The 13,028-nt window shown below is 36.3% G+C and overlaps 1 protein-coding gene across 1 annotated transcript in view; it reads right to left on the bottom strand.

Annotated features, from left to right (window-relative positions):
- Nucleotides 1-13,028, bottom strand: part of AIG1 (androgen induced 1) — a 1,942,198-nt gene that overhangs the window by 1,311,090 nt on the left and 618,080 nt on the right. Inside the window, exon 3 of the mRNA XM_044060096.1 lies at nt 8,492-8,593. Coding sequence (XP_043916031.1) covers nt 8,492-8,593 — 102 coding nt within the window. The remainder of the gene's footprint in view (nt 1-8,491; nt 8,594-13,028) is intronic.

Here is a 13,028-nt window from a genome sequence, read left to right as displayed (position 1 = left end):
TATTGGATTTTAAAATAATAACTCTTTTTTTGGGTTAAATTCTAAAAATTTTGTCCAAGCTTTGTGGAAAGATTATATAATTTCTAACTACATGAGATCATTTATTTACTATTTAATACCCCAGTTCTGGACTCCATTCCTGGGGTGCAGGTTCCTCTCCTTTGGTCCATTTTAACTATAGCAAAAATAGTCACAAAGAATTAGAGCTGTAAAACTATTCTTTCTTTCACTGGATTCATTAATTTTAGCAAAAATATGTCTGTAAAAAAAAAAATAATTCTCAACTGCCAAAATGAGAACTTCAAATATTACTCACCACTTTAGATTTTTGGTCAGAATTAAGTGATTTACCTGATAACATTTAATGATTTAGTTTTCTATGTTTGATTTTGTTGTGGATATCTGTAAATAGTTTTGTTTTTGTTCTGTTTATCTTTAAATAATTTTGTACAATCTTTGTTTTAAAATTAATAAAAAGTTGTTTAAAAAATGTTTGTATACAGACAACATGGTATTACAGGCAGGCTCTGAGCAACAACTTCAGCAAATGACAGGGGAATGAAATGTAAAACTGAAAGTGCATGGGATGAACTGGAGTACAGTTAAGACAGTTGTAATGTCAGCGAATGGGGGAATCAGAAGTACTGAGAATGGAGACAGAAAAGAAAATAGTGGGACAGGTTAGCAGCTTCAAGTATCTGGGAGGGGTTGCTACAAATAAAGGAAGTCTAAAATAGGAAGTCAAAGGTAGATCAGAGGGGCTGCAGCCAACTGGCATAGAATGACAGGTGTAGTGTATGACAGAAGAATGTCAAAAAAGCTGAAAAGTAAGGTGTGCCAAACAGTGGTGTATCTTGCACTACTGTATGCTACAGAAACCTAGGCAGAAAAAACAGAGCAGTTGAGGAAGATAGATGTGATGGAGATGAAGTGCCTAAGATGGGTGGTCTGCTGCACAATGTGGGACAGACTAAGTAATTAGGACATAAGAGCAGAAGCCTAAGTAGCGTCAATTGCAGAAAAGCTTAAAAAGAACTGATTACAGTAGTTTGGACTCATGTGCAGAAAAGCAGAAGACAACATGGTGAAGGAAATTTGGGACAGACAGGAAGAAGACAAAAGGAAATGAAGGTACCCAGCAAAGAGGTGGATGGATCATGTGATCATGTGAGAGAAGATGTGCGATGGTCAGGCATGAATGTCAAAGAAGGTACGAGAATGGCATTGAACAGAGAGAGATGGCAACAGTTGACATGACTCCCTGAGCTCATGTAGAAATGGGAAAAGGGGGGTTGATGATGATGATAGAGGTGTCAAGTGGATAATAAGATCCCTCTAGTAAATGTTTTGCCACTATGTCTGTCTGTTCAGTCTTGTGCATAGATTAGTTGAGACAGACCCATAAAATGAATTTTGAGCTGGAATTCACTAATAAATAACCAATCAAAACTGAAATATGCTAGGACTATGAGTTATGATATAAATTGATATTACCAATACAAAGGCTTTTCAATAAATACATTCACTTTCTCATAGTCAGGTTTGAGAAAATCAGCAGTCAGAAAGCAGCCCTTATATTAAAGATAAAGTTATAGAGATCTGATATCTAGTTTTATTCACTTTTATTTATTTTTATTGCAGTCTGACAAAAAGTTTGATCAGTCTAGAATTATATTCCTACATGGTGAAATCCCAATCAAATAAGACATCAGTGATATACACCATACTTCGTAAATCTTCAATAATTTTGGTAACTTAACATCTGCCCTTGGAAATGTTCAAATGTACGCAATATACCAAATGGCAGTCTCAAAAATCTATATTCACACAAAGGAGTACTTAAAGTACACACACTCAAGTTATTCTTACCCAGTTTTATTTGGAAAAAGTCCTGCCTTATGTCTACTACTGCCATTAGGCATGTCTAAGACTATTTCTTATGTAGTTTTCTATGGGTAGTGCACCTTTTAACACACATATCTAAACATTGTGCTTTAATGCAGACTCTTATTTAGCCTGGCTTTACTAGAGTAACTATGCTGTTCCCCATTCTATCAATCCAGTTGTTTCTACAATAATAGCCTAGAGAATCCATTCTCTAATTTGTGTTCAGTTTTCTATCAGAGCCATAGTAACTATTTTCAGAGCATATCTTCCAGGAGCAGCAACAAGAGATATTTTAATATTATATTCTCTGAGAAGAAAACCAAAGTCTTAAAATAAATCAGCATATACTATAAAATATTCAATCTGGGCCCAATACCAAAAGAACTGCTCTCAGTGTTTGTGATCACTTACACTGATATCAGACTGAAAGCAGCTGTTCTGGAATATAACCCTCTTTGTAAGTCTGTTTACAGATAGCCCTTATACCAGAGTAAATCACTTAGACTGAGAACAAGTCATTGGGAATCAGGGCAAATGTACACTGGGAGCAACTATTTTGGAATATAGTCCTCTGTTTATTTCAGAATTTTCTGGATTCAGACTTAAACTCAGTCTCTGTAGACCAGTTTGTTTCAAACTAAGAAAGTGATTTTGTGTTGTTCCAGAGAGTACATGAACTTTCTGATAGTAACAATCTTTGCTTTGGGACTTCATTTCATGATGCATGTTATCCTTAACTTTTTTAATGCATGCAAACATTGAATTCTTGATGTACATATTGTTTAATTCATTATCTTTCAATCAGCGTAAGCCTAAATCCTGAGAAGTCTGAAATAAACACAAAGGATATTTTCGAATATATGTTGATTTATTTCATGGTTTTGGCAGTCTTTTAGATTGAAATTATTATCATGCTTTTTAATTTCAGATACATCTAGTCTGCATACCTGTGTGTTACCAGAAATCTGCAATTTAATTAGTTACTTGTTAATATTCTTAGATACGTCTCTATGACATACTTTCAATCATGCCCAGCTTTTCACAAGCAATACAACTAAGAATGTTAGGTTGATTAATGGTGCCTTGAATAGTAAGAATACAAAAAGCCTGTATTTTCTATGATTGTACTCTCACGTCAGAATAATGTTCAATATAGTTTTCAGTTTATGATCCAAATAAGTGAGCAAAGTACACATGGAATCACAGACAGGCAGAGACATAACTATTATATTCTGCTCCTGTAGCTAGTTTAAAAATAATATCCAGCCTTGTAATTTTATTGCTCCTGGAAAGACTTTATCACTGCAGTTAGTAGCATTTACACTGCATTACTTATGGAGTACTATTATACCCACAAATATTTCAGCTTTGAATCTTCTGTCTACTTTGACAACATTCACATCTATGATTTTTGTATTTTATTTCTGAATTTATACATCTTGGTAAAATAATTAAAACCTCAACATAATTTTCATTTTTTAATCCTGAGCTTTATGATATATTTTTTCAAGCTTGAAAGTCCCAAAAAGCATGCTTTCTAATTATACATTTTTGTCTGGCTACCATTTTGGATTTATGTGTGTCTTTATTTTAATTCTGCTATAGTTATGTCTAGGTACCAGAATGCATTTATTTTTGCTTGTGTGTTTTTATTTATTCTACCTCATTAATAAGAATAACCAGCCTGATATTTATAATTAATAGTAAAGTCAGGGTTTGCCTTTATTTTCATTTTTTTATCCTTCATTAAGTCCTTGGTGTTATTCATCTCTATCTCCAATCGATTTAGTTCACTCATATTGCACACTTAGAATACATTTTTTTCTGGTGTTTAATCAGTCTCACTTAGTAATCCCCCAACACGAGATTATTCAACATAAACCAGACAATTCTTTCTTTTATTAATAAATCATGTAAATTACGAAACTTACGTTTACTTGCTCAGTTTTTGAACTCATTTACATAAGCATAACATTCAAGCAAGGTTTTTCATTTCATCTGCAACAGGATGGAAGGTTGCACACCTGATTTCTTTTCAGGCTTATCAGTAATTTCACTTGCAGTAAATCTACAGTTTATAATACTTAAATAAGATGTTGTGTAGCTGTAACGATGTTAGATGAAGTACAGACATTTTGAGACAAAATGATAAAGGTAGTAATTTCTCAAGAAGCAAATGACAGAAAACATTAATGTTTTGCAGTAAAAAAGCTGCAGTCTTTAATTATATGGTTGTTAAAATTACAAAAATGAGAGAAGTTTTACAATGTTTCAATGTAATCCTACATAAAACAAACTGGGCAAACTGGCACATGTCTGAGTCAGATGTCCATACACAAAAATGCAGAAATCTCTTCAAAATTATTAAATAAAGTCCAAACGTGTGCTGGACAGGAAGAAAAATCAAGGTGTCATAAAATAAAATTTTGCCACCATGTTATATATCATTAATGTCACAAGACTGAATATAAGCATAAGCCAGTAATGATGTAAGACCAATGCTAGATTAAACATACATGCTTAAAATCTTATAGACAACTACAGTAACTGCAGTATCACAGAACACAGATAACCTATGAGAATGAAATTATTTTTAAAGCTAAAAAAAATATTATTATTATTATTATTATTATTATTATTATTATTATTATGTATGACAGGGTTAGTCAGACACCTGGAACAGTCATTAGACTCATTAGATCAGCATAAATTTTGTGCTTCTGTTAGGAATGCAGCTTGGTCATTGGCTGGGAATAGAGTCAACAAGTAGTTATCTTTAAGAAGAAATACTATACAAGACTGGGATTTAAGGTGAGTATTACTTGTTTGGCAATAATCAGATGCTAAAACGAATTCATGAATGTACTGAGGAGACTTCAAATGCAGAAATACAGCCAATGGAATGGGGTAGACGCAAAGGTTAGGAACAATGTGGTGATTTGATTAGGCAGGAGCAAGATTGAGAAGTTGGAAATGTGAAATATGTAACAATCAGACAATATGATGACAGCAGCTTATGTTCCATTAGGCCTTTACATAGGAAGAGAATGTGGATTCCACAGATAAGGCTTATGCTAATGCTTCTTCTTAACTACTGCAAAGAAAGGCAAGCGACAAGGAAGTTGATCACGAGAGATCTAAAAGAACAGGTCTTTCTGGGTGATTCGAGCAGACAAGAAAGGGAACAGATCGGGGTTTATCTTAGCTGATTATCTAAACAAGCATCTCAATCAAAAGCAGACTTAAGTAGTCTGTAAAGACTGGGCTACAATTTATGGTAATATCTGATGCTGTAATCCATTACTCCAACATTACTACTGGTAGTTAACTTTGTTTTCTGCCTCTGCAGGTCAGCAGTCCATGTGGGAGAAGATCATGCAAATGTAATGTCTGGAGAGTTGTTCCTGATGTTTGATCCCAAGAAAGTAAAACGTTTATGGCAAGGTGTTAAAGGAATGCACTGGAACCAACCATGGACTTTCCTTAGCCAATGGGAAAGGCATCATAGATGGATAAAATCTGGGGGAAATTGCACTGTAAATCTATTGACAGTAGACCTCCATCACTGGATTATTAAGGACTTGCTGTTTTTCAAATCACAGTATATGACCACCATGTTGTATGGATATTTATTGCTCCTAGGCATGTATGGAAGAGAGCTGCTGAACATAATCCTTCAAGGGGTCTGTATTAATTAAATATGGGCTGATAGACTGGCATGTATGTGTGGGACTGGCCTTGAGGATGCAGGAGGATGAAAATGCTTCAGAAGGAACACAAAAACAAAATAAAGATATCTCACTGACTGGTTAAGGAAAAACTATTGAAGGTAATGGAAGTTGTGAATGATAGTCTGTATAGCAAAGTTAAAGACAGATGCATGCTTTTAATAAAAACAAAATAAAGGAAATTACTGTTTATGGATTTCATTAAATAAAAATACCCTGATGCTTTTCTCATAAGATTTTAATTGAGCTATAATAAACTAAACTTTAGCTGATATTTTATGTTTAGTGTATATGCAGCTGTCAACAAAAGAAGTGTTTAAAAAAGTAAACTGACATTGTTGACCCACCGCATTACTTGCCTGTATTGGAATAGGTCAGTTTACTTTTAGTCTGTATCATGGGAACTTGGACAAATACCTACATATGAAGGATATCAGTTTATTTGTATGTCGGTCCCCCGTGGCATGACCATAACTGATCCATCAGTCGGTGCTCTGCATTTGGAAGAGATGATGAGGTCAGTCAGGTAAGGAGATGAACAATGTGATGATATCACAAGGACATTCAACAAGATATATGATGAAGTGCAGCTCTTGGGTCTTGTCCTCTTTCCGCTGTGTTTGGATACAGCCAACATCCCAACCACCTACCATGGGTTAATGTTAAACATAATTGAGAATGAGAAACCCTGGCAGGTAAGGCTGGGTTAGTTAAGATAACAAAGATCAGGCAATCAGCAATTTAGGACTTCTTTATTTTTTAGGATGACAGTCCTGTCAATGGCTTGACTGACAGGATGTGGGACCTATCAGGAGATCTGAAAAGATGTAGAACCTGCCAGTAGAACTTTGGCTAGGACATGGGACCTGCCATACATATGTTGGGGAACATGCATGTCAATGGACAGAAAGATGAAATCCAACTAGAAGGAAGTAAGAGTCTAAAGGAAATTATCATGATTTAAATCGTACCAAAAAGCAGACAGGGACTAACAGATGAGCTCTTATAGGCTCTGTTTCTTTTACTCTCACAAGTTGATCTGACAGACAGCCGCCACTACCCTTGGAATTTTCTAGGCAAAGGAGGAAAGGGAGGTGGATTACCAGGTCTATCCTACATATCACACATGCATTCAGTCACACCTACAACCCCAATGCACATATAATTGTCTTCCCATAAGCTAGTCAGAAGAAAAGTGCAGAAACAAAATGAAGGTGTGAATGAAAGTATGGATGGCAAAGTTAATTGCAAATGTATGTTTTTTGTTAAAAAGTGATGGGAATTAAATGCTTATATTAGTGTAAATAGGATAAATAATCTCTTCGAGTTTTAAAAAGTGCCTGCATACTCACTTTCTCAAAAATGTTCCTAAGACATTGCTGTATCACATCTGGCTAGTATTTTTTACAACAACCTTCTTTGCACACATTTCCTTGAAACTCTCTTCTGCAAGGGTCTCTTTATGCAGAACGTAGAGCTCCTTTTGTATTTACTTTATATATAATAAATATCCTCCCCACACTATGTATCATAATATTAATTAATCTTTTGATACTTATATATAGTTGAATAACTTTTACTATATATAGCCTTAAATATCCAACTATTGTCTGTAGAAAATAATATAACTTTACACTGTTTTGTTTTATAAATTGTTTTTGGAATGTCTATTACAGTGTGCTTTATTTATTTTTTTCTGGACTGCCTATTACTATCTTGTTGTAAATTGTTGTAATTGCTTTTCTCTCCAGGCCTTCTCTTAAGATGTGATTCAGTCATACTTTCCTGGTAAACAAATGCAAATAAATCAATAAATATAAAAATGAATTCATGCTGCACTTTTTAGGGTGAAGCCTAGTTCTGATAAACTATTTTGCTGGCACCTTGTGCATTAAGTTAGAATGAGACTTAACTCCTCTTTTCCACTGTGTAGTCTTTTATGCAAATCATGTATTAAGCCCCATTCCTTGCTGCTGTGTCTTTCTATGTCATAAGTTTAATAATAGTACAGATAGCAGCTTTAATCGTTATGCTTACTTTTCCAATTTGAGTGTTATATAGAGGAAAATAAGTCTAGAAGTATGCTTTGCTAATATGGCCTACAATGAAATTGCAGTAATAAAAAAATTACCATCATGTTATAACCAAATTAAAACACAAACACTGCCCTTGTACTAAGCAATTCACAGCTTTGCAAAGCAATAAATACACTTTTTCTGTAATGATGACCTGCAATGCATATTCTTCTACCATTATTTTGAAAACAAAATGCATGAGAGTATTGAAACCCTTTTACAGGATAGTCCTTATAAGACTGTAATTGTTTTTTACCTCATAATAAACTATTTGAAGGAGAATCACAATTTATCTCTGATGATACTGAAATCCATCCAGTATATGTAGCAAAGCTGCATTAACTCTGAAGAATCCAATCTACAAGAAAGTATTTTTCACACTACAAGAACATTATCGTAAAATTTAAATTTTACTGAATCCCAAACTGACCGAGGAAACACATAATTTTCTGTATTCAGTTATCTTACAATAACAGAGACAATAATAAAAATAAGAGCTGCATAAATGTGTTATATACAAACGTGTGAAGTTAAAAAGCAATATATAATAATATTCCTACAGTAGTAAATGTCAGAACTTAAGAATGTTAAAAATGTATCTTGAAATACAATTCTTAATGCCAGTGGAAGAAATGTAATTGAATGAAGTAACTTAATAAGCCAGAAAATATTATCTGTTGTCCACGAACAGAATGCATTCTTTCATATTATGATAAACTTCTAATAAGCTAGACTGACATTCTGTTACATTCTGGTAACTACTGTTTATAAACATTTGGGAAAACGAACTGTAACACTCACCATGCCATGGTTTAGCCACTGTGGTATGAAATTGTCAAGCAATTTTGGATATACCAATTCTCGGTCATAGAGGTATAGGGTCCAGAACATAGTCACCACAAACTGCAAGATATAAAATGACAAGCATCAGATATATACCTGCAACAAACGATGTACCACTTTCTAATTCTGTTTATAGACTGAATATGCTTAGTGCAAGTTGATATTTTCCATGAGTGTGTGTGTGTGTGTGTGTGTGTGTGTGTGTGTGTGTGTGTGTGTGTGTGTGTGTGTGTGTGTGTGTATGTGTGCATGCTTGTATGTAGGTTTGTGGGTTTCTGTATGCAACCATTAAGGCATAGGAAAGTTGTTATGTTCATAGTTTCTTAATAAGCTTATGGCCAAAAGAGACCATCAAGCAGTTCAGCCACATCAGCCATCACATGCCACAAGTAGACTTTCTCCACACTCTTGGTGAAAATTTGTAGAAACCCATCCATCATCCAGACTGCTTTTTAAAAGTTAGTAGGGAAGTGCTCTTCTTGAATGGTAAGGGCAGACTATTCCAGAAATGGGGTATACATTGGTTTAAGTATCTGTCACGCCATCTGGTTTTATGGATGTGATAGTGTCTCTGCAAGGAACTAACGGATTTTAACACAGTTAAATACTTCACTCTGCCATAATTTTCAAGTTTAAAAAGTGTGACAGAATGAAGATTCTAACAGATTTTAAAAATGTTTTATCTTCTGCTGCTGCTCTGTGCTGGCCAGCACTGACTGATGTTAAACTTTAACTTGAGTCTAAAGCATAACAGCACTTAGAGGTGCTTAACAAAAGCTTGTTAAGCATCTTTCTGATGTAAGAAAGGTGTTTAACATATCTTGTCTTATTCCTGATTTCTGAGTGGAATTACAGTGATCCATGCACTGTGATGTTATTTGATAGGGCCAAAGTCAGGTTGTTCATTGAGAATAAAGATAGGCATAATGGGCCCAGTTCCAAAACACTTGCTTTCAGTATAAGTGGTTGTTTACTCTGAGTGCAGGCTGAGAGCAGTTGTTTTGAAATCTAATCCCCTGTGCAAGCTTGTTTATAGACAAGACTTACACCAAAGTAAGTCCTTTACACTGAATGCATGTATTTCAGAATCAGGACAGACTTACACTGAAAACAACTCTTTTGGAATCTAGCCTCTTGCTTGTAAAGGGGAACCTGTACTGAATCTGCCAATTAATTTATATCTGATGAAGTCAGTGTGTGTCGAAGGGACATCTTAACTTCCAAGTTACAGACTTGATGCACAAGTAAATTATAACTGACTGGTCAATTTTTCTTGCCCATTTTATAAACACATATTGTATCCATGAGCTTATCCATCTCATTAACTATCTGTTGGCATGAGAGATAAATATTACATACTTAAATATAAAACATATAAAACTCTCTTTTTCTCTATGGGCCAGATTCACGAAGGCTTGCACAGAGTCTAAGAGTAGAGTAAGACTCCAGACAGCCAATATGTCTGCCGAGCGATCCAGGAACAGCCGACAGGGGCATGCATGAGAGCTCCTAAAACTACTGTTGCACGGACAGTGTTAGGTTATGCAAATTACCTTATTTGCTGCTGAAAGCTATGCAAATGAAGTAAATTTGTGATCCAGGAAACACTATCCTGTCTGAGTAAGAGTAGTGTTATTTGCAGAAATGTACTCCGTTAGTAACTGAGTACCGTTCGGCAAATAGCAAAACGGACTCCCGGATTCACGAATCCTCTGTGTAAGACTAAATAAGTCTTACCCGGAGGCCGCAGTTAAACAGTATGATGTCAGCGTGCCATGAACATTCATGAGGGCATGCTGGCTCAATCGCAAGTCAAACACGGACCATGCCGGAAAGCAGGGGGCGTGTCCGACTGTCGAGCAGTCTAAATGTCCACGCCCCTGCAAGTGTCCGAAATGCAAAATGTAAACACACAAGAGCGAGTCCGCTCAAATGTCCATGCACCCAACACCACACACCCTGACATTGTAAACCCCCATCACAGTTATAAAAAGTAAAACATTAATTTTATTTTTTTTAATTCCCAAATTAGGTGCCTGTATTTGCGCGTGTGTGAGCGGGTGTGCCCATTGCTTAGCTGCAGTTAGCAATCCCGACATGGAAGAGCATAAGAAAGAAAGTTTATGCAAATTACGCCAAATAGCAATAGCGTAGTGGTAGAGCCTTCGCACAAAGAGGCATTCACGGTTCGATTCCCACCACTCCCCTTTCTATTTTATGTTTTAAATTAGTATATGAAATAATTCCTGACATATATGAATACAATTTTACTAAAAAGCAGTGAAATGGCCTATGTATCAGTGAACAAAATATATATTTATAAAGGATCCTGATATATAATTGCCTGCAGTTAAGCAGCGCTATACCCAGTGCAATATAGGTGCCCGTAGTTCAGCAGCGCTTTACTCAGCACAATAGAGGTGCTCATAGCTAAATAGCGCTTTACCCAGCGCAATAAAGTTGCCCATAGCTAAATAGCGCTTTACCCAGCACAATCAGTTTGCACAGATGTGCACGCCGCACCAACCAGCGCACCGTAGGGCAACGTGGAGCAACGTAGAGCAAAGTTGCTTAAACACAGCCACACCCCCTAGCCTGTCTGGACAGTAATAAAATAAAATGAATGACAAGGTTCGAACCCAGGACTCTCTGCACCATAATAAAAGTACTGAACCACTAAGCCATGATAGCTTAGGATAAAAAGCCAATGTTAACATACATGTACTTATAAATGGTAGATTAACCATTACTAAGCAGGTCTGCAGTCAGCCGAGAATATTCAAAAATGGCCAATCACAAAAAAGTGCGGGAAATGCAGCATATATAAGCCCCATAGGCGGGAATACTAGTCATAAATGATTGTAGCTCACATCTGCAGTTAGAATGACTGGTGCTGGAGAGGGTACATGCTTCCGAGCGCAATGTTGGGGCATCGAGGAGTTGAAATACATGGTTTGGCTTCTTGTCCACCATCATGAGTCAAGACTCCTGCAGGGCCAGTTCCAAGGGATGGAGTACAAGGCAGAGGCTTGGAACTGGTTATCTCATGACCTCACCAGTGTCACAGGTGTTCCTCGGACTGGTGAGCAGGTCCATCACCACCATGCAGACCTGAAGAGACAGAAGCAGGACCTACTGAACCAATGGATACAGGAGGCCTGTGGGATGCAAGATGCCCCACAACTGAGTAGGTAGCCATGGAATGCAGTATGTAAGAAATGATAATTAAGTCTGTATAATGGATAGGTATGTCTCAATATCCCTTCATTTACTTCACAGCTGCAGGTGACCGTGCTGCGAATCAGCAAGCCTATGCAGATAGGCTGCTGAGGCTGCACCACCAGGCAGGTTAGTGATTGTTCTGCATGTATTGTTATATAAAATAGGGGAGAGAGCCTGAAAGAAAGTATTGTAGTCCAATAATACAGCCATAAAATGCCCTGAATAGGTCCACTGCATGTACTGTTATATAAAATAAGTCAGAGAGCCAGAATAACAGTGTAGTAACACATTAAGAAAGGTAAAATATGTCCAGAATAATATCTCTGCAGGTACTGTCATATAAAATAAGTGAGCGAGCCTGAAAAAGAGTGCTCTAACCTATTAAGAAAGGTATAATATGTTCTGAATATGTCTTCCACATGCACTGTAATATCAAATAAAGGAGAGAGCCTGTGGAAAAGTGTGTAATGTAGTTAATAAAGGTATAAAACCTGGAGTGTGTCTGTGTCACTTACTTTGAAATGTTGTTGTACCCTTGCATTATACAAATAGTACTGTTTTAATGATTGCTGGGAACCCACAGTTGGACAGTCCCATCTAAAGTGGGTGATGGAAGTGCTAGTAGCTGTGAAGCATATATACAGTCCTCAACAGTCAGTTACTGGCTGGCATGCATAAGTAAATCTGGCACATGAGTAGCTTGTTAATTTGTTCCCCAGAAATGTGAGTGTGCTACAAGAAATGCAGGGTTCTGTACAAATTGAACTGAAAATGTCATGTGAACACATCCAGATATGTTGATAAAGAAATATAAATAAAATCAAGAAATATGTAGCAGTAACATCTGCATCTTGGACAGTTAGTATGTCAGATATAGGTCAGGTATATAATGAATTAGCCAAACCCATTACACAACCTAAAGCATGTTGGTAAGTGTAATAATACATGTAGGGGATATACACCTGCAGTGAATAGGAATGTAGTGTAGACTAAAAGTACTTATAAGATGTTAATGGAGGTTTCTTTCTACACCCTACTGTATGTGCATAAACCATGCAATTCCACACCTCATTGGGTATATGTAATCTCAAACATTTGTTGGGACATATGTCCTATTGTTCTATAAATATCTGCATTCACTTTGATGCATGTGCCCTGTTCAAACACCACAATCATGGTGGCCTGTTGCTACCAATCATCCCTGCATGCTGTTGGAATGTCCACTGTCGTTCAATATATGCATGTGTTATGCTTAATGTTCAACTATTGGAAC

The sequence above is a fragment of the Protopterus annectens genome, chromosome 1.part0, assembly GCF_019279795.1.
Source record: "Protopterus annectens isolate FY-2018-M chromosome 1.part0, PAN1.0, whole genome shotgun sequence".
NCBI classification, from domain to species: domain Eukaryota; kingdom Metazoa; phylum Chordata; order Ceratodontiformes; family Protopteridae; genus Protopterus; species Protopterus annectens.
Note: the sequence above shows the minus strand (reverse complement) of the source record. Positions and strands in the feature narration are given on the sequence as shown.